This window comes from Mixia osmundae (genome assembly GCF_000708205.1).
Source record: "Mixia osmundae IAM 14324 unplaced genomic scaffold scaffold_1, whole genome shotgun sequence".
NCBI classification, from domain to species: Eukaryota; Fungi; Basidiomycota; class Mixiomycetes; order Mixiales; family Mixiaceae; genus Mixia; species Mixia osmundae.
Window position 1 is genome coordinate 1,943,492 of NW_014575563.1, and position 19,736 is coordinate 1,963,227.

The 19,736-nt window shown below is 55.1% G+C and overlaps 10 protein-coding genes across 10 annotated transcripts; 4 read left to right on the top strand and 6 right to left on the bottom strand.

The window, feature by feature from the left end:
• Positions 1–108: 108 nt before the first annotated feature.
• Positions 109–2,278, bottom strand: L969DRAFT_92178 (uncharacterized protein; the record flags this gene model as incomplete). The annotated part of the gene is made up of 4 exons (XM_014715848.1): positions 109–387; positions 431–1,539; positions 1,653–1,840; positions 2,088–2,278. The coding sequence occupies 4 exons, from the start codon at positions 2,276–2,278 to the stop codon at positions 109–111; spliced, it is 1,767 nt and encodes a 588-aa protein (XP_014571334.1).
• A 101-nt stretch (positions 2,279–2,379) lies between these two features.
• Positions 2,380–3,572, bottom strand: L969DRAFT_42953 (uncharacterized protein; the record flags this gene model as incomplete). Its single annotated transcript, XM_014715849.1, has 4 exons — positions 2,380–2,890; positions 2,927–3,391; positions 3,449–3,486; positions 3,537–3,572. The coding sequence occupies 4 exons, from the start codon at positions 3,570–3,572 to the stop codon at positions 2,380–2,382; spliced, it is 1,050 nt and encodes a 349-aa protein (XP_014571335.1).
• A 99-nt stretch (positions 3,573–3,671) lies between these two features.
• On the top strand, positions 3,672–5,067 carry L969DRAFT_92180 (uncharacterized protein; the record flags this gene model as incomplete). Its single annotated transcript, XM_014715850.1, has 4 exons — positions 3,672–4,033; positions 4,089–4,243; positions 4,292–4,658; positions 4,719–5,067. The coding sequence occupies 4 exons, from the start codon at positions 3,672–3,674 to the stop codon at positions 5,065–5,067; spliced, it is 1,233 nt and encodes a 410-aa protein (XP_014571336.1).
• Positions 5,068–5,090: 23 nt separating this feature from the next.
• L969DRAFT_42752 (uncharacterized protein) lies at positions 5,091–7,665 on the bottom strand (the record flags this gene model as incomplete). The annotated part of the gene is made up of 4 exons (XM_014715847.1): positions 5,091–6,182; positions 6,233–6,853; positions 6,908–7,246; positions 7,297–7,665. 4 exons carry the CDS (start codon positions 7,663–7,665, stop codon positions 5,091–5,093), a joined length of 2,421 nt encoding a protein of 806 aa, XP_014571333.1.
• A 208-nt stretch (positions 7,666–7,873) lies between these two features.
• L969DRAFT_92182 (uncharacterized protein) lies at positions 7,874–9,549 on the bottom strand (the record flags this gene model as incomplete). Its single annotated transcript, XM_014715851.1, has 4 exons — positions 7,874–7,993; positions 8,050–9,294; positions 9,349–9,397; positions 9,449–9,549. The coding sequence occupies 4 exons, from the start codon at positions 9,547–9,549 to the stop codon at positions 7,874–7,876; spliced, it is 1,515 nt and encodes a 504-aa protein (XP_014571337.1).
• A 355-nt stretch (positions 9,550–9,904) lies between these two features.
• On the top strand, positions 9,905–13,492 carry L969DRAFT_92183 (uncharacterized protein; the record flags this gene model as incomplete). The annotated part of the gene is made up of 15 exons (XM_014715852.1): positions 9,905–10,231; positions 10,284–10,395; positions 10,449–10,633; positions 10,686–10,734; positions 10,945–11,179; positions 11,227–11,269; positions 11,325–11,379; positions 11,433–11,677; positions 11,728–11,933; positions 11,987–12,173; positions 12,224–12,340; positions 12,393–12,581; positions 12,628–12,791; positions 12,837–13,413; positions 13,463–13,492. The coding sequence occupies 15 exons, from the start codon at positions 9,905–9,907 to the stop codon at positions 13,490–13,492; spliced, it is 2,721 nt and encodes a 906-aa protein (XP_014571338.1).
• A 1,011-nt stretch (positions 13,493–14,503) lies between these two features.
• On the top strand, positions 14,504–15,064 carry L969DRAFT_84638 (uncharacterized protein). The gene is made up of 2 exons (XM_014715853.1): positions 14,504–14,578; positions 14,633–15,064. Exon 2 carries the CDS (start codon positions 14,664–14,666, stop codon positions 14,901–14,903), a length of 240 nt encoding a protein of 79 aa, XP_014571339.1. The 5' UTR covers positions 14,504–14,578; positions 14,633–14,663; the 3' UTR covers positions 14,904–15,064.
• Positions 15,065–15,376: 312 nt separating this feature from the next.
• On the bottom strand, positions 15,377–16,451 carry L969DRAFT_92184 (uncharacterized protein; the record flags this gene model as incomplete). The annotated part of the gene is made up of 3 exons (XM_014715854.1): positions 15,377–15,426; positions 15,476–16,080; positions 16,129–16,451. 3 exons carry the CDS (start codon positions 16,449–16,451, stop codon positions 15,377–15,379), a joined length of 978 nt encoding a protein of 325 aa, XP_014571340.1.
• Positions 16,452–16,800: 349 nt separating this feature from the next.
• Positions 16,801–18,062, top strand: L969DRAFT_42785 (uncharacterized protein; the record flags this gene model as incomplete). Its single annotated transcript, XM_014715855.1, has 4 exons — positions 16,801–16,843; positions 16,896–16,984; positions 17,069–17,260; positions 17,313–18,062. The coding sequence occupies 4 exons, from the start codon at positions 16,801–16,803 to the stop codon at positions 18,060–18,062; spliced, it is 1,074 nt and encodes a 357-aa protein (XP_014571341.1).
• Positions 18,063–18,176: 114 nt separating this feature from the next.
• L969DRAFT_101198 (uncharacterized protein) lies at positions 18,177–19,724 on the bottom strand (the record flags this gene model as incomplete). The annotated part of the gene is made up of 6 exons (XM_014715856.1): positions 19,276–19,724; positions 19,113–19,216; positions 18,938–19,056; positions 18,661–18,889; positions 18,390–18,599; positions 18,177–18,338 (listed from the first exon to the last, which is right to left on the bottom strand). The coding sequence occupies exons 1-6, from the start codon at positions 19,520–19,522 to the stop codon at positions 18,177–18,179; spliced, it is 1,071 nt and encodes a 356-aa protein (XP_014571342.1). The 5' UTR covers positions 19,523–19,724.
• Between the last annotated feature and the right edge of the window lie 12 nt (positions 19,725–19,736).

Genomic DNA, 19,736 nt, shown 5'->3' on the forward strand with positions numbered 1-19,736 from the left:
TCATTCGTCGTCACTCGACATCAACGATGGCAGCTTGTCAAGACAGAGACAAAGTATTTTCAATGTCGCTACAAGTCTAGTCAAACAGCCATTAGAGCCCGTACAGAGCTAGAGAGTCTCGGGACGTCGAGAAAGCAGAGCAAGTGGGAGAAGCGCAAACGCCTTGACCGTGTGAGGCTCACGGAGAGCTAGTAGGGTATCGTGAGTAGCGTTTCTGGCGACCGTGACATGGTGGTGTAGTATGCAGACGTGAGTAGTGTTGTGTAGCGTGGGAATTGATGTGTGTGCTGCGCTAAATCGAATGCGGCGTGCGCAATCGCTTGTGCGATCTTCGATCAGCAAGTGGAGATCCGATGAGGGTGAATTCTTCGAATCGTCTCTTATGAGCTGGTCTAGGTGAGCCGGGACATTGCAGTGGAGCTGGGGCGACGTCTCTGTCGTCGTCGGATGATTCTAGGCCGAGGCCGATGACGGATTGCATGAGTTGGCTTGCAGGTAGCAAGGAGGCCGCGAAGGCGCTGTTCTCGGATCGATTGCGTGAGTGAGCATGCGGGTTGTCGGCGCAGGGCGGCGTGGGATAGGCTGGCTGTCTGAGCTCTTCGACTATAGCCTTTTTGTCGTCAAGTCGGGCGAGCAAGTGATTTTCTAGCGACTTGGCGATTGCGGTATGAACTCGCATGCGTGGACGTGAGCGAGTGGGTGAAGTGATGCCGCCCTCTGTTGACTTGGTTTCGCCGCCAAGCCTCTGCGTCTGGGCAAGCAGCAAGTAGAGCTCCTGTGCGGACAATGTCTTGCTGATCGTGCGCGTGTAGTCTTCCATGCCGCCCTGATAAGCGTACAGAACGGTCGAAGCAACGTGGCTGATGAGAATGGCGCGTTGCTGTAGTTGCCAGCCTTGCGAAAGGGCGGCCACCAGGGCTGCGATGGCGCGGACGCGAGCTTGTAGCATAGGCTTGGTCGTGCCAGGCGTAGCTACGTCGTCAGAGGAAGGCTGGGTATATATCGTGCTCATCCAGCGCCCGGCTAGCCAAGTCAGGACGTAGGCAATTGTACGAAGTGGACGATTGATGAAGAGTCCCTTGAGCACAGGAACGATCAGCGTAAGGGTGGCTTCTGGCACGAGCTGCGAAATTTCTTCGACCGCGTCACTTGCAGCCGAGCCCAGCTTGAGATCGTGCTGGCGAAGCAGAACAGCCGAGAGTGGCAGGCACAAGTCCGTTGTCGCGTGCGTGTCCAGTCGTCTACCAGCGCGTCGTACGACCTCGTTGGATTCGCGGGTGAAAGACGCGTCTAGATGCTCGCTCTGAGGCGATGCCGTACTGCTACAGCTGGCGATGGGAGTACAGTCTAATGTCCTGCCTCGAGACGAAGTTCTCTCACATGGCGGCGAGGTATAAAGCGAGCGACCTGTGCAAGGTCTGTGGTCCGCCGAGAAACAGATGTTGAGATCGCACGAGTCGACGGGGGATGGAGGTTCGTATGTCTGTGTGCGACACCGCGAACGACTGGGCGTGCGAACGTGATGAGCCGAGTAAGACTCTGTGAGCAGGCAAAAGTTGGGATCAGCAAGGGATGCTCGGATCCGCAGCAAGGTTCCGGAGGACTGGGAGCCAGGAGAGTGGAAGCAGAGAGATATGAATTCTTTGACGTACCTCGCCATTTGAGAATGTCGAGAGGAGTCTGTGGCGAGCTGACCAGGTGATCATGGTGTCTTGCTGCCACGACCATCGTATTGGATCTGCCCTTGCCACGCCTCGATGCTCCTGCGATGAGCAGATTGAAGTCAAGGATCTTATAGAGCGGGCGCATCGTTCGATGGCGCGCGCTAACGCGCCTCCCTCTCGTAGAGCAGCATATAACGAGACGTGTTCTGATTAGCAAACGGGCCCTGACAATCTTTACAGCGGGATGTCGGCAGCTCGGACAGAAGGGTATGAACGGGATTTTCGTGCAGCTCGACCAACCTTATTCGACGAGATGGGAAAGAGACATGTGGGAGTCGCGTCGAAAATCGCGTCAGGACGCGTCCGAATCCTTAGCAGCTTGCATGTCACGACGATGAGCTAAGTGCGCGGTCGGGCAATCACCGACTCATTAGCAGGCTAGACCTTTGCGTCATGGCCTGTCCATGGCTTCTGACGCATCGCTTCTGCAGCGCACGCGTAGGACAAGGAGCGGCATTCGGCCTGTCGGCGTCCCGCCCTGAGCTCTGAGAAGCGCCCGAGTCGTCGTGTGGATGGTGGCGGAAAGCCTCGAACGAATGATGCAGACGCGCCATACGAGCATTTCTTGACTTCTGCTAGGCGCAGACCGTCTGTCTAGAAACGTATCTTTCGTTTTCGGCCAGTATATCTGCAGATACAGTCATCAGCGCGTTGACTAGGCACTAGAGATTAGGCAGACTCGCTTTGAATCCGTCGGGATGCCCTCTTTGCCTTTGCGACGGTACTTGTCCTTCTTTGCGACGATCCATTCCTTCTGAGTGGTCGCGGTATCCTTTGCGCGTTTGCCCTTTCTGCGCTTTGACGGCGCACTGTCCTGTCTATGCGCTTCATATTGTACCCTTGTTGGATCTGATTCGGTTCCAAGGGCTGCGGGCAGCGCGGACGGCCGGCCTGACAGGTCGGCTTGCCCTGCGAAGAGAACGAGATAGAACTTCTTCGCTTTCTTGGAGTTGGGGTAGTCAACAACGAGACCGCCTCCGAAGCCAGCTCGAGTAGCGATAGACATCATGAAGGTGACCTGGTCGTCTGATTCGGGGTAGAACTGGAAGACTGCGCGAGCGCCTCGACGGAGAGATGCAAAGAGAGTGGTAAAGAAAGTCGCCAGACGCTGTGCGGGCGAGTGATGCGATTTGTCTGCGTTGCAGAGCCATTGCAAGACCGATACGCTGCCAAGATTGCCGGATCAGCCGAGTATGGCCAACACTGCAACACAGTGGACTTGCCTGACCGCGCCATCAAAGATGCCAGCGCGAAAGCCAAAGCCTTGACCGATATCCTGCAGCAAGAGATCGCCCTCGACATCGCGCTGTATGGCTACCTCTGTCAGGAGCATTGTCGGTGTCAGCTTAAGTACATCAACAGTGTCCAGCTTGCCTAGCATGCTGGCAGCAATGTCGATGCCCACCCATTGATGACCGTGTTCAGTGATGATCTCGCCACTGAGACCGGATCCACAGCCGATATCGAGCAGGAAGGAGGGCTCTGCTTGTGGTGCAGCCTCATTGTTGGACATGGCATCATCATCATCGTCGTCGTCGTCGTCCTCACTGTCGCTTTTGCCGTCGTCCTCTCGCCCGTTCTTGAGAGTAGCTCGAGCAGCTTGAGGGAGCGCGAGTAGCTCGAGACAGCGGATGGCCATCTCTGCCTGGATAGACTGTATACGAGAGCTGTGCACGCTACCTGTGAGCACAAGGGTTTGCACGGATGGAGCGTGAGGAGCGCACTTGTCCGTATACTTGCTTGCCTCTGTGTCGCCATAGAACTACGCCACACGCTGAGCACATGCTCGCAAGAGGTTGATGCTGCACTCACGACTTCGGGCGGAGCAATATGCTCGGGCCTCGACATCCCTGAAGCACCAACAACAGGTCGAGAGCAAGTCGCCAAATTTTTGATGCTCACAATTTTGGAGACGGCCAGTCACCAGCACCTGCTCGGCTTGCAGCGATGGTGGAACCCCACCAGCCTGTAGCGAGCACGTCGACAGCTCATCTGAAGAAGAAGCGACGAGCTGAGCGTCAGTTGAAGCCGGATGCAAACTCCTCAAAACTCGTCGACAATCAGCTTACACAGAGCCGCTGGCAGTCTGACGAGCGCAAACATGACGTGCAGGGTCCGGCAGAGTCTGAACAGAGCAAGGAACCGCGACAGACAACGACAGAGCGCGCTGGCCGCTCGCAAGTGAGCAAGGTACCTCCGCATTCGGCTCTGCATTGGATCGTTGCTAGCATGCGCATCCCACTCGCACCTGTCTTCATGGGCGATCCAGACGAGGGGATCAGGCAATGGCTGGATTCCTACCTCATGCGGTTCGTCAGGGAGTCATCAGAGCGAACAAAGCGCCTGAGCCGCTCTCGAGAACAGATATCTACCCAGTCTGGGCGGAGTCTTGCTGTCATACGAGCTGCCTGTTCGACACAAAGATGCGCGTGCAGCCATGGTACCCTCTACTGGCTTCTTGGACCTGCAATTCGACGTCGATGCCCTTGTATTTCGGCCAGAGTTGCTCACTCGCCTAGGCACGCGACACACATAGATGCTCGCACCTTGCTGACCGAAAGGCACAGAGGGCCGGATCACCAACTCTACGCCAGGTCACATCAGCTTGCTCGTTTATGACCTCTTCAATGCGAGTATAGCGCGTCAGCATATCGATCTTCGAGCGTACCGCTACGATCCCGACCGTGCTGTACCTCGCCCACGTGAGAAGAAACGGAAGCGAAAAGAGCGCAACAATTCGCAGGATCATGTCCTCTTCGAGACGGCAGACTATGAGGCCACATCAGACTCGCAAGGCGATGCAGGCTTGCTCAGACCTGATCCGACGGTACCGCTCGAAGATACGATGCACTCCGAACAAGGGCAGTGGGTACACAGGAAGACAAACGAGGTATTAGGCGATCAGACAGGCCATCTCAGCTTCACCGTCGTTGGGTCAGTAGCTCGCACTCATTTGCACCAGAAGGTGCTCACTCTAGCCTTACTTGACGACAGGCTCACGTTTGCAAATCTGATGATATCCATCAAAGGCTCGTTGCTACAGAATCCAGCCGAACCGCCAGAGGAACGTGAACATGACGACGATGAGAACCAGACACGAGCTGGCAGACTTCATCTTGATGAAGACATACCCGCGACCGAGCTGCGAGAAGAGACGGTATCCTTCGAGCCTGCGCCTGCCAAAGCAATCATGTCAAGAGAAGACGCACAGATCAACCATCCTTCCGACGGCCGTGCGGGTCACAACCAGCTCGATGCAACAATCGCCGACCTTGCCGTGCCCGTCTCAAGCAAGGGCAGCAAGAAGCACAAGAAGAAGCGCAAGGATCTTGTCGATGACTGATTGCATGCCTCGATGTGAACATCTCATTCCATAGCGTGTCGTGTGCGTCTTGCCTGGGGCGCGACGAATGCCTTGCCTTCTTCGTGGTCTAGCTTGCCCGTCGGACTCTGGCCTGCCCAAGATGCGAGGCTGGTCAGGAAGCCGACATTTGTGTCGATGGCCGAACTCGCAACGATCGGTATCGCACGCGTCGGCATGGGTGGCGGAGCATCTCGTGGTAGCGTTGGCTTGACAGACATGTCGGAGTAGCTCTTCATGCGCGTCAGTTGACGCACCGCTTCGCCCGAAGGTCCAACGCCCAGAGTGGCAGGCTTAGCAGCCGCTTCGACAGCTTTCAACCCATCTGCCATCTGACGAGAGGCAGTCGAAAGCATCAGCTTATCCGCAGGAGTTTCGCTCATAAAAGTCGATCTGATGGACGAGTCAGAGAATCCTCGCCTGCGAAGAATCCTAGCCGGCACGTTGGCAGATACGGGCGCCAACGGCGCTCGCGCTACAGCAACCGGAGCTCGCAGAGCCCCTTTGATCTCATTCTGTGTGCGTCCGCCTGCAAAAATGCCAAAGATGTCGCCTTTGCGCGCCGTAGCTTGACTCAGGCTCGCAGGAACGTCGTAATCTGCGCCAGCAGAAGCAACCGCATTTTCGCCTTTTGCGCCAAATTCGACGTTGACAGTAGCAGAGGCAACGGCAGCGCAAGACGAAAGCTTGCTGGCCTGTCTGACAGGCACGCGAGAATGGCTATCTTGCTTCCGAAGTGGCGGTTTGTCCTCTTCTCGTCCGCTTGACAGACCAACGTAAGGCAGATATCGAGCAAGGGGTGCAAGCATGCCACCAGATGAGGCTGGCTCGGTCGTCGATAGCGCTATCGCATCCTCTGCCGCAGATGACACGTCGAGATCTTTGAGCTTCTTTGCCAAAGCGGGTTCGAGGATGATTCGGTTGAGCAGCGCCCGTAACCTCGAGACCTCGAAAAGCGTGTCTCGCAGAAGTTTGACAAGATTGACAAAGTCACGCCGACCTACGAGACTAGCGTGCTCGTCAAGTACGGCCAAGCTGGCCTGCTCACCCTCGACGACCCTGCGGAAGTGGCCTCGGAGGCCTTCGATTTCAGTGAGCTGTCCCGAAATGTGAGCGGGACATGATATTTTCAGGCCTGCGCACGTACAATGTCGCGCATGGTCGAGACAGCAAGTCGACTGACATCGCCGGGCAAGTGCTGACGCGCTAGTCTTTGCTCCAGTGATGCGACATCCGCCACCCGCAATCGAGCGAGTAATTTGCTGACGTGCTCTGTAAGCAGCGGCAGAGAGGCTGTGCGCATATCTCTGCCATTGAGGAGGTGTTGACGATCGCAGGCGGTCTCTTGATCCGAGAAGCTGCTCGATCGTGACAATTCTTCGCTCTTGCTGATCGCACTTGCCCGTCCGTGCGGTGGAGGCCGCACAGATGACGTGCTCTGTGACAGCTCGGTTGAAGTAGACACGTCGCTAGGGAACAACGTCATTTCTGCCGGCGCAGCGCTGCATATCTCGAGAGCGGATCTTCGACGGGCAAGCTTAGGCGACATTCGCTGATACGAAGGTCGGGCGCGAACTGGCGGCGAATCAGGCGGTAGGATCTGACTCAACAAGCTGCCATGAGTCTCGTCGAGAGTCAAGGATTGAGATTGCGAATCGTCGGCTTTAGCGCGCAGATGGAGCTTGAGCTCAGCAACGCTAGCTCGTAGCAGCTCGTTCTCGTTGGCAAGCTCTCCAACGAAAGTGCTGAGATCTGACATATCTGGTGTCTTAACAGGAATATGAGAACTTGCGACGATGCAGCATGGCCAAGGGTGGCCTACATTGTTGACTGGCACAGTTGCATTACGGACGCGCTTGGCCGGCGCTATGACTTGCGGAGGCAGAGAAGCCGCTGATCGCGAGGAAAGATCACCCAGACGCTCGAGCGCTCGTCTGGCTCTGCTCTCGGCTGCATCAGCTCGATTGGTTTCGTTGGCAAGTTCTTGTCGCATGTCTTGAGCATCCCTGAGCGCACCCGCCAGCCGCTTCTCGTTCGCTGAAAGCTTGACGTTATCTGCTTGTAGCTTCACATTGCGCGTCCTCTCTTCGGCCAGCGTCAGGGCTGTCGAACGAGCTGCCATTTCTGCCGAGTCAAGATCGTCAACGGTTGCTTGCAGTCGCTGTCATGCGGACGGTCAATGCTGAGTTTGCTTGGGTGACGTATACGCACCTGAGCCAAGCCAGCATTCTGTTGCTCCAGTAGCGCAAGCTTCTCGGTCAGCTGATCCTTGGCAGCTTGCGCCTGTCGGAGTGATTCTTGCAATTCTCGCTGCTCGGTGAGGAGGGCTTGCCCAACCTGGGCGGAAAGTACCAAGTCTCGTTCCAAGCCTTCAACCCAGCTTGCACGCTTTGACGAGAGGTCATGCCGGAATCTGGACTGTTCTGGGCTGCTGGCTGCAGAGTTGTCGTAGGACTTTCTGCATGGGCTCAAATTGGCTGCTGCATCGTCAAAGTATTGCGAGCGCCGCTGTCTGACGCCCTGTATGATGCTCTTGTAGCTGTCAAGATCGCCGGCGACAAAGCTCTGCTGGCCATCCATGCGGACCTGACACCCGGCTCGTCGTCGTGCGCGGCCCTACAAAGTTGTTATTCGCGCGGCGCGTCTGTCTGGTGACATGACGACCGGCTCGGCTTCGGCGTCACGATATGTCCAGGCTACACAAATCTCTCGTAGTCTTGGAGGCCCCAGTGTGCAATATACAAGTGTATAAAGATGACAATATGATGATGGTCGGATGAGTGTACAATCATTGCATGGGCACAGCGAGCAGTGCAGCGCCGACGGCCGCGGTAGCGAGACCTCCAGCGCAATAGATACGATTCATGACCTGCCTGTGCAGTTCTGCCACGTAAGGATCCTCGAGCGCCTGTTTGCATAGACCTGTGAGCAAGGGTGGCAGCGTAATCAAGGCAACAGCCTAACCTTTTCCGGGCCAAAGACAGGCACTTTGGAGCCTGAGCCTACGTTACTGCCGCGTCGTGCACGTGGTTTGCCAGGCATCGCAGAAGCTGGACTGGAGTCGTCCACCGGCGATGCGATGGACTCAGCCAGCCAAGGACACTGGTGAATCAGATCCGGCGACGGCTCGTCCCAGGGACTGACGACGTTGTGAATAGCTGCAGAGGTGGGGCCTTGAGGCACGGTTCCTGTGCCTTCGACCTTGGGCGAGTCCAGACGAGCCGGCACGTCGTCTTGAGACGCTTCGAGCTCCCACGGGTACATCTGACGCGCTCCCCGACTGTTGACGACGCTGCAGAATTTGAGAGCTGCCGAGTAGATTTGCATGGAGCCAAAGAGGATGAAGGGAAAGCCAAAGATTCGCCACCATCGCGCATGAGTGAGAAAGAGGAGCAGTAGTGAGATGAGAAGGCCGACGCCGACATCGATGGCGCCAATGATATACCAAAATTTGCTCTTCGGTCCGTTCGTGTTGGTTTCGGCGAACCGCAAGAAGTTAGGGAGGGTGACATCCTCCATCATAGTCCAGACTGCGTCTGCTGCCGCAAGGAAGACATCAGGATGAGTTGTGCCCTCGCACTGACGTGTTTCAGAGTTATAGGCCAGCAGATGCAAGATCTTTTCGCGTGAAGTCGATTCGAGGTTGAGTTCCTTCGACGAATGCGGCAAAAAGAACGTGTGCACGACGGCTCCGACCTCTTTAGCGAAAGGCAGACCGACTTTCCGATCGACATGGTATCGCTCTAGCATGCGGTCCGTGCGCGTTTTGGACATTGACAAGGAAGAGGCTGCCTCTGGCTCACAATACGGTACTTCTTCGGGTGCTACGATCGCGTCTGAGGCCGTCTTCTCGTCCAGTGATGCAGTATCTGATTCTACTCTGAGGTCTTCGCGTCGACTGGCATCTATGAGAGTCGAATTAATGAATGCCGCCGCTTCTGTAGGCCCGTGACTCTGCTGGCGGACGCGTTCGGTCTTTGCGGTCATATTAGGTCTGAGCCTCCACCATCCGGCTTTGCCAGAGTTGAAGAACCTCTTGCGCTCACGAACGCTGCTCGCTACTGATCGCGCATAACGGACAGAGGCTGGCCGGTAGAAATCCATTGGAGGCGCTGGACAGCTGGCCTGGATGGCCGCATCTTGAGCAAAGAATCTCTGGCGATAGTTTTCGAGCCAAAAGTAGAATTGCACGTTCTCCAGTGAGTGTTCCTGAGTGTTATGTGAGTGTCAGCTTGCCAAGATCTCACACCCGAATCGATCTACCTGGTGTTTTGCAAACGATTCGAACTCGGCAAGCGAAAGGGGCGAGCACCTGCGAGACTCGTGAGCAGGATCTCATAGTCATCTGCCGGTGCGAGCGCACCTCTGGCCTTGTAGAACCTCTTCGAGACTGATATCGGCTTTGCTAGGCGGTCCCGCGCGTGAGAAACCTTCGACACCGCTGGTGCCGCTCTTTTCTGCCATGGTCGCGCGCTGATCGAGGTCCGGAAGGTACTATGGGTCTCGCAGGTTGTCCTGCCTCCAAGACGAGGCGAAATAGTCGGTGGCCGTCCTCTGTCTGCTGCGCCGCTCGCGCCTCGCCAGAGCCGGCGAGAGATCGTCGCGAATTAAAGTTCAGAAGTCAAATTGGGCAAAGATTGTCTGCTCGCCGCATCAGTCGGCTCGTGCCGTCGATAAGATGATCGTCGGACACGACAACACTTTCAGCATCCTATCACCGGATGCGCTGCTTCATGTTACCCCGTTGCCATGCCGCAGGCAGTTTTGCTCCTGACAGGTCGTTTGCTGCGACCACTCCCGTCTCCTCACCGCAGTAGGCATGAGACCCTTGCCAGCGCTCGCGTATGCTTCAGCGCTCGGCTTGTGTCTTGCGAGCCCGTTCGGCGCATCCGGCAAGACGACAGGCTTCTCGTGGTTCGATTTTGAGCACCTCTTCTACGATGACAATGGCAACGGAAAGACTGCGGAACAAACATACGCCTTGCCCCCTTTGCATGACATCACGAAGCGCGATCTGCAGAGCTACTATATGGTCTGGACGCTAATGGCAGACTGTCCGAAAGTTGGTGAATTCTATGCTGCAGATGCGAGCGTCCGTTGCACTATCGCCGCGCCGACCATAGCCTGGCCAAACCACGTGGAATGTGTATGTCAAGCAGCCGAGCGCGTCATGCGAACTGATGCATGGGATCTGCAAGAGCAATACCCATCTGATCACAAAGGTTGTCACGGAGGATCAACTTGTCAATAGAGACGCGGACAAGAACTATGCGCGAATCGTCGTCGTTATCGAAGGCAGCCCAGCAGTGGGCGAGCGCTATATGCTCCGGCGGTGAACGAGCGATACTGACCCTGTGGAGCAGAGCCAGAAACGAGCTGGACGCCTCTCGCATACGCTTGCTGCCGTGCGACCCTCGTCTGGCCCTTTCGTATTCATCTTGAGAATCGCCAAATCGAATCGCTTAGTCCTCACGTCTATTCGTTCTGCCAACCAAATATACATGCTGGAGCTGATCTGCCGCCCGTATGCCCTTATGGTATCTATTCGGTACGTACGCATGAGATCAAAGGGCCAAAGTTCAAGGCGAGACGGATGCCAGGTGCATAATCCCTTTCCGCTCATACAGGAATGCGGCGGCATTCACAAGAGTATTACTTTCATGCCATGACGTCTTTGCATCGTACTTTTGCATGGATCACAGCGTCACATCGCATAGTCTGGTTGAGTATGTACTGCGTGTGACAGGGTGTAGCTAGCTCCCTACAGTAGACCACGGTCGACACAACTTTTTTTGACATCGCGCTCTTTCTTTTCTGTCGGTTGCATCCGGAATTTGGGATCTTGCGGCGCTATGGCAGGCGGTCAGAGCAGCAAGCGAACGATCAAGTTCAAGCGCAACCATCTGAATGATACCATCAAGGACCGTCACAAGCATCGTGCGGCCAAGCAGAAAATACAAGGGAAGCAAGCAAAAAAGCCTTCAGTCATCTCGCGCAAGAGCAGAAAGCTGGAAAAATCTGAAGCGCAAGATGACCTGACCATGCGGATCGATGACGACGGATCAGATGACCAGCTTGGATTCGGGGACGACGAGTGCGCCCGTCTTTACCACGCTGAGACGGAGCTCAAGGTTGCTACAGTGACGCTGTCGAGCCAGAAGCAGCAGATGACTTGTCAGATCAGGTAAGCAGCCGCAGTTCATGCTCGCGAGTCTCAATCGCTGACAAGCTTTGAGCAGATGCAGGACTCAGACGCGGGCTCTGTCAATGACGACGACTTGAGCGACTTGCAAGGTATGTCACATCGCAAATGCAAGAACAAGGCACGACTGACATGAGCATCACAGACGACGCAAAGTCGCACAAGCTCAATCTCGAAGCGTTGAAGACCAAAGACCCAGAGTTCTACAAGTATCTGCTCGAAAACGATCGCGAATTGCTAGCATTCGACGAGGACGACGAGGCAGAGCGCGCGAGTCAAGCGTCAATGGAGCAGCCTAAAACGAAGAAAGGCAAAGACAAGGCGGTCATGCCTGATGCTATCGTGGTCACCAAAGAACTCATCCAGTCTTGGTCACGTCAAATTTTGCAGGTATGTCTCATCAAGGCCTTGTGAAGCGGATTAGTCTGACATGAACGCAGTCGCATTCGCTGCATTCGCTCAGAGAACCTCTGCTTGCTTTCCGCTCTGCAGCAGCTAGCGGTGCAAATGCCGACGGGAATACTGCTGCAAAGTATATCATTCAGACGCCGAGCAGCTTCAACAGATTGGTCAACCTTGTGTTACGCTACGTGCCACTCGTGCTTGCTCAGCGCGTGCCGTATAGAGAGCTGCCCAACGGACGCTTGTAGGTCTGCTAGTGCACTGACTCAGTTGCGCTGATGCACGTGTGCTTAATAGTAAGACTCCTAATACCTCAAGACAATATGCATCCGCGCAGCGTATCGTCAAATCTTACTTTGCTTCTCTGGTCCAGCTCCTCGAGCAAGTCACGGATCCAGATCTACTTCGATTGTCTCTCACAGAAAGCGCTAAATTGCTTCCGTATGTTATTGGCAATCGCAAAGTCCTCAAAGACTACCTCAAGGTAAGCGCCCTCAATAAGTGTACCCACGTCTGCTCAAGGTCGTCGTCCAGGCACTCGTCAGCCTTTGGTCGGGACCGTCTGCTGATCGCGTAAAATTGGCTGCAATAATTGTGCTTCGCAAGCTCGCACTTGCCGGTGATGCTGCCGTGCTCGACGATATTCTCAAGGTCTGTAGACGGCGCATCGCCGATGTACCGCTTATTGATCAGCGCATTCCAGAGAACATATGTTAGCTTGTTATCGGTCGCCCGACGTACGACTGCTTTCACTCTGCCTACAATCAATCTGCTCAAGAATTCGGCATCCGAGCTGTATCTGCTCAAGCCAGAAGTGACGTATCAGCTTGCTTTTGGCTATATTCGCCAGCTCGCGATCCAGTTACGAAACAGCATGAAGCTGAAGCAGAAGGTTGTTTGACCGTCGCGATAGCAGATGGCAGCTAATGGCCGCGCAGGACGCTTCGGCTGCCGTCTATAACTGGCAATGGGTACATGCGATAGACTTCTGGTCCATTGTGCTTGCTTCCGCCTCAGATAGCTCGACAGAGCCTGCACGAGGCGCGAGCTCTCTGCACCAACTTGTATTCCCGCTCGTGCAGATCTCGCTTGGAGCAATGAAGTCAGTCCACTGGAAGCAGCTCATTGCTGTGCTGATGTGAGGCAGACTGACCCCCAACACGAGATATCGTCCGTTCCACCTTCACCTTTGTCGAAGCTTGCTGCGGATCATGCAGCGGAGCGGCACTTACATCCCGTTGGCGGCAATTTTGGTCGAGTCGCTCGATAGCCCCGACTTTACGCGCAAGGCCAAAGCGAGCAGTCTCAAACCGCTCGATTGGCAGTACTACATCCGCACGCCAACGCAGTATGAAAAGACGCGCGTGCAAGCTGACGGTCTCGCGGAGGAGATTGTCTTCCTACTGCTCGAGTTCTTTGCAACCCAATCGCTGTCCATCGCCTTGCCAGAGCTATCGATACCTGTCATCATGGTCATGAGACGACATGCAAAGAACACAAGTAACACCAAGCTCAATGCCGGACTACGCGCTCTGATCGAGAAGGTCGAATCTAATTGCGCATGGATCAAATCGAAGCGAGCATCTATTGAATTTGCGCCCAATAACCGCGAGGAAGTGGCAAGCTTTTTGCGCGGCGAAGACGCCAGTAAGACGGCACTCGGCCAGCATCTGCGACTCCAGACTAAGCTCCGTGATCAGAGACAAGCTCTACTGGAGCGTGCTGTCAGTGATTGCTCGCCTAAGACCGCTCAGAACTAATGGCTTTCTGCAGGCTCAAGACGAGGAGGCTGACGAGGCTTAGATCCTGAGAGGTATCTCACAAAGTCATTGTAGCCGACGTATCGTTGCGATCAAAGGGCTCGAATGCATAGATCTGGCTGCTACTAATGATGTCGCCCGGCCTGTCAGCTGCCAGACTTGCGTTGCGATATCCATGTGGGGTGTATATTACGTAATGATTTTCTGTCACAAATACGCGCGCCCGTCGTGCGAATTCCCCCCGCGCAAGACTTGGCGACAAACTGTCGAGCGAGGCCAGCCAGTCACCACAGTGCCGACGCAGAGGTCACACGACCTCTCTGGCGACATCTATCAGCTCGGTAAAGACACTTCCGAGGTTCGTGTGGGCTTCTCTGACTGGGTCATCGTGCTGATGATTCGCCTTGTTGACAGCTTCTGTCGACAATCTGGCGAGCAAACTGGCGATACTCTCAGCCCTTCTCAGCCTCGTCAGCCGTTCNNTCGNGCCCGACTACAAGNGTTTGTNGCTTCCAGCTCCGGTGCTGGCTCATCGGCAACTGTCTCGAGCGGCCTGCTCGCCCTACCTCTAACCCGTAGAATACACTTCTGCCTAGCAAATCTATGAGCCGATTTAGGGTTGGCACTGGCGGTGAGATTTCGCTAGGAGAGGAGTTCCCAGGTCTGCCTCCGCTATCGGTCCTCGAACACTTGCGCTGGATTGCAGATGTCAGNCCNNGGACNTTGCGNGCAGCGGTTGGTTTCTAGGTATCTGGCCAACACTGCACGTGAAAGAGGTCCGCATCTGCTTTGCCTTGTGCCTCCCCTCCTCGACCGCCCGATGGGCTCCTAAACAATTCGACTACAAATAAGACGAGAGCGAGAGCGGAACAGCACTGCCGATACACGGCGAGCCCAGCACTTCAAGTCTGGCGGCGCCAACTAATCTGACGAGATCCGGCGAGCCACCGCCTCGTTCCTTGCTAGCCTTCAACGTACAATCAAAGAACACATCTGGCAATCAGCGCGAAAAGTCACCGCTCACCAGCGGCCTGGCTGATCTCAATGCAATCCTGTCGCGCTCAAAAGTTGCGTGAGAGTTCTGGTTGCGAAGTCGTACAATTTGAGACATGGAGTCAGAGCCGTCGGGCTACGAGGTAGAGCTCAGTTTCTCGCGGTCTTCCAGACAGCGTTGTATACATACCAGCAGCATCTAGCAATCTACCCCGCCTGATATGCTCAGCCGCGCCCAGCTGATATGTACGACACTGCTAGCTCTCGCCTCGTGCATAGTCGTGTCAGCTTCGACCGCAAAGTTTGATCTGACCAAGCGCTGGCGAGGGGACACTCGCTGTCTCTTGCTTGCTGATCTCACAAACACAAAACAGCCTGCCTTGTACGACTTCAGTCTCGTCTGGAACGACGCTACCAAATATTTCGACGGCATTGTCGGTTGGTCGTGGCCTTCTCTCTGAGTGCGATGCCGCTGTTTAGACTGCGGCACGAACAGTAAATACCGATAGGGTTGGCTACAAAGCTGCCACGTATACATCGAATGACTATGATAGCCATCTGAGCAATTTCGATGGTCTGTAGCCAGGTCTGTCATAGAAAATGGAGCCCTCGCTCAAGCAGGCGACAGTCATACACAAAGGAAGATGGCGCTGGTCAATCTTCGTCATTTATCACCCTCTCGAAGGTGGCCTTACGTTCTGGGTAGACAATCTGCACACCTCGGTCTACGGTGGCTCGTGAGAAGCTTGTTGCCGCTTATCACGCCCAGCTGATGAAGGTTTGTGCAGTCTTCTCAACAGTTGCTCGTTCGGAATGACATGCTCTGACACCAATGGGGAGCAGCAAGACGTAGGCAAGGACTTTCGAGGTTGTTAGCTTGCGCATCTCATCGCTTCGCTGGATGCATAAAGCGAGGTGCTGTGATTGCATGCAGTCATGCATCTGGAATATCCTGCCGCAAAGGCGCCAAGCCAAGCATGTCATCTGCGAACGGTCGATGAGCATCGGGTAAGCGTATGGGCGAACGACTGACTTGTGTAATCTAGATAGAGCACCATATTGCGCAGCATGTACTTGCCAATCATATTATCGCCAAGAGAATTCACTCTGAAGACTGTACACAGCTCCATCACACGTGGAGTCTGTATGCAAGGCGCCAACTGGTGCTCGCCAGGGACGTTGATGATACGTGTTCCCACGAATAACTGAAGCATCTTGGGCGTACGTCTGACGATGATCTGTCCTGAACTTTGGTTGAGATACGCGCCTGGATTGTACCAGATGTACATCTTGATTGCAAAGTTCGCGAGCATTGTGTGCTGAGTGCCGGTATCGATCAGGATTTGATCAATTTGCAGCATAGGTATTCGGATGTCGGCAGCCCAACCTCCTACATCGAGGCCATCGATTCGTTTGAGCCATGACGGCGAGCCTAATGCATACTCGTAGGCAGGCGGTCCGAAGATGAGTGCTCTGCCCGGTACAATCGTAACGACAGCTGCGCTGATGCTGCCTTGCTCGTTCGCGAGTACTGCGAAAGGCTTCAGATCGGCTGGCGGTCGTAGGCCTCGGCGTCGTAGCTTATCTTCCAAGGCAGCCGCTGTGGCGAGCCCAAAAACACCGACGGCGGGATCCATCCTGCTCTTGAAGCTCAGCAAAGCTGCAGCTATCGGCCAGGTCGCTCACATTGGCCCGTAGATTTTGGCCGGCTGATCGATTGCCAATATATACGAGGTGAACGGTCTATGGATATTCGCACCGTACGATATGTCTTTGATCAACCAGCCGCGCATTTTGGTGCCTGTAGAGATCGTGTAGGCTATATTCACAGAAAGCGATGTATTGACGCTCGCACTGGAAGGTTGGAACGGGAACTCGGGCAACAATCCGAGAACACTGTAGGGACTGCCAGTATCGACGATCATGAGATAATCTTTGCCGCCCAGATTGAGCGTGACAAGATCGTATACGGATCCCCCCGATCCAAATGATGATCGAGTGGTCGGCATCTCAATGGACTGCGCTGTACATGTCCCTGACAGGAGTATCAAGCAGAGAAGTAGCAAAGGACTTGCGCGCAAGTTCATGTCGCCCGAATTGCGCAGAACAGGTGCGCAAAGAAACGCAAGTAAGCTTGGCGACAGGACAGGCGCTTCAGGCTGTGGCTTGGCGACAAAGCGTCATGGCCCCTTGGATCATTGGTGAGAGTGCAGCGGTCCGTCTCAAGTTAGTCGGATACGATGAGAGGTGAAGAAAGAAGGAGAGGTGACATCATCATTAATATGAGAGTCCTCCGAAGACAATTCTGTCGCGTGACGAGCAACGCCGGCGCTGCGGTAACCCGACCGCGAGGCCAAGATGGGCAAGCTCAACATAGCTCATCACAAGAGCTACCATCCTTGTAAGCTCGCCCGTGTCGAAATGTGCCTTAGCCAAGTCAAAGCTTCACACAGACCGACGAGACAACATCGAACGAGTCCAACGAGATGAAGAGGCTGCACGACTCAAGGAGGCCGGCGAAGAGCAGCGCATGCTCCTGGCTGTGCGCTGTGATATTCTCGAGCTATTCAGCGGCTGACAGGACGCCCGGTAGGATTCTGAAGCTCGAATCGCACTCTTGCGGAAGAAAGCCAAAGGCAAGGCCAAGGAGCGAGAGCCTGGTCTGGAGGCTCTGGAAAGGCAATTGGCTGGCAAGAGCGATCAGCCTGACGAGACAGCTCGAGTGACCATCGTCAGGCCCGAAGCGGAAGCAGCAAAACAATCGAGCATCGACACGGATGGCCATCTCAATTTCTGGGCTGATCTCGAGCGTGGCGGCGTGCGTCTCTCCCTATTGCTGCCCTTGTCTACATCCTCATCTAGCTGAACAGACGCTGCCGGCGCAACTGGGCAACAATCCCAGGCGCGAAGCTGACAAGCGCAAGGAGCAAGAGAAATGGGATGCTCAGACGACAATGTACCTCGGCCGACCCGCCAAGGAGCTACAGCCTTGGTACACCACAAAGGATTTGCTCAGCGGCGAGGAGCGTCGTAGAACGGATGAGCAGAAGCTCGAGCTAGCTTACAAAGACGGCGAGAGCAAACGTACTTCGGACCCACTATCGCTTGTCAATCACTTCCTGCAGAGACGCGATGAGATCATTGCTGCCAAGGAGCAGGCAAAGCAGGACCCCTTCGGTACGACTGCACGATCTCTCAAACCGGGTTTACTGGAGATGCCGTTGCTTCGACCGAAACAGCGAGGGCGGACGAGGCGGTCGAGCGTGAGCCCCTCGCCACCAGCGAGCAGAGCGAAGCCTGCAGATCCGGACGGAGATGAGAATGAAGATGCATATGCACCGGCACCACCGCCACCCAAGCCACTCGCTCGGCAGGACCAGCAATCCGAAGCAAGTCGGAGGGAGAAAGCAGAGCGAGAAAGAGCCATGGCGCTCATTCAGGCCAAGACCGGCCGTTCGGTAACGTCTACGCCAGCAAGTGAGCGGGGGTACTCAGACCAGTGGAATAAGCTCGAAACGAGGCTAGCCAAGAACGTGCAAGCTCGGCGGTGGAACGACGAAGACCGTGAGCGTCGTCAGGCTTGGGATACGTCTGCTCGCTACAACGATAGACGAAGATGAGCAGGCTAGATCTGTACAGGTGTTGTTGTCACGATTGGGATGCATACAACAGAGTAGTTGCGAGCGTGCCTGCGAGATGCGATAGATGTATTGGCGAAGGGAGCCACGTCTAGGCTAGAGCGCTTGAATGCTCTGCAAGAGATACTGCTTCTCGTCAATGAACTGCGGGTCCTGGGTATCGTTGCGGAAATTTCGCAGGAACACAATGAGGCCGTCCTTGTTTCGCTTGAGGATGTTGGCGATCTTTGGTGGTTTGCTCGGATTTGCCGCAAACACCTGCAAGTTATATTGGCTTCTCATGCAAGCGTAGCGGCTAGATCGGCTCACCTTGAAGACGTGAAAGGCCTCGAATTGGATGTTCTTTGAGCGATGCCGTAAGAGGTTCATCATTGTCTTGAGATTGTCCTCGGAAGAGACATATCGTATCATGATCTTGTAGTTCTTCTTATCCAGCAACAGGTCACCGAGAAGCTTGATCGATTGCCTCTGGGTGACGTAATTGTCGGAATCGATGAGGGTCTGGTAATGCCCAAAGAACTGTCTTGCATGTCAAGACGTGCCTTGTTCTTGTGTATGAATAATGAATAGATGGACCTACCTCGTCATAGTGCGCGTCGAGATACTCTGCCACGATCTCCTTGTGTTTTGTGAGCGTATCCTTGAAGTTGAGCATGGCATCGCATGCAATGCCAAACGTCGTCCGCTCGATGTAGCCAATAAAGTCGTAAAATTGGTCAGAATAGAGCAACATCTTCGCCAGCGGCTCATGTCTGATCATCTCCCGAAGTATCATGCCTGTATTGAGGGCAATCTCCGGTTGTCGGTACCTGCACGACAGTCAGAGCTAGCAGGTGGCTCTGCCAATACAGACTGACCCGTTCATGGCTGCTCGGATGACCTCTGGCTTTGTCCTGAGCGTCTCTACCGTCGGTAGTCTCTCGCCAATCTGCCGCCGCAATAGATGACTGAAGATCTGGGCTACATCTTTTCTAGCCTGTTGTCATGCTGCGGGATCAGCCTTGCGCAGCTTCAGTGCAGCGTGTGGCCGACCTCAAACTCGAGACTGCCCATGTGGAGTAGAAGGAGATAAAAGATATCGTTGGAATAGGCTTCATTGGCCAGCTCGGCGAGTGCCTGGGTGGATGGCTCCTGATCTATCACCAGGAAAGCATTAGCGACCCATGCGCACTGCATATTGTTCATTGCAAGGCACCTGATTCGCCATAGAGAACAGCACGGATGGCGGTGAGCGTCTTTGATGCTTCCCGCCTGAGTTCAGTCGCGGCAGGAGACGTGTTGAGGACAGGGACATGCTCGAGGGTCGTCGAACGCGCGCTAGGCTGATAATTGGGCGGCGGAGGATCAAGCTGAGCTAGCCTGATGAGGATGTCCCGCAGCGTGCGGACGAGCTCAGAGGGTGACTTGGCGTTGGCAGTCTTGCGGGCAAAGATGCCCATCATCTTGCTGTGATGACTTGCCGAGCTGTCGTCAACTCGCTGCTGCCCGAGATCGTGCAGGTGTTCACTTTGCGCACGGTCGCATCGGGAGAAGATGCGCTATGATCCTCCTGGCGGGTCGAGATGTTCGTCCGTGCGGCCGGCCTCGTCTAGGTGCTGCAATGATGACCACTCGCGGCTGAGCGGGCGCAGGGCTGACGTTGGCTTAGGCGCGCGC

Excerpts from the sequence above, each read along its gene's own strand:
- L969DRAFT_84638 (XM_014715853.1), top strand. The coding sequence starts at position 14,664 with ATGCTCAGCCGCGCCCAGCTGATATGTACGACACTGCTAGCTCTCGCC.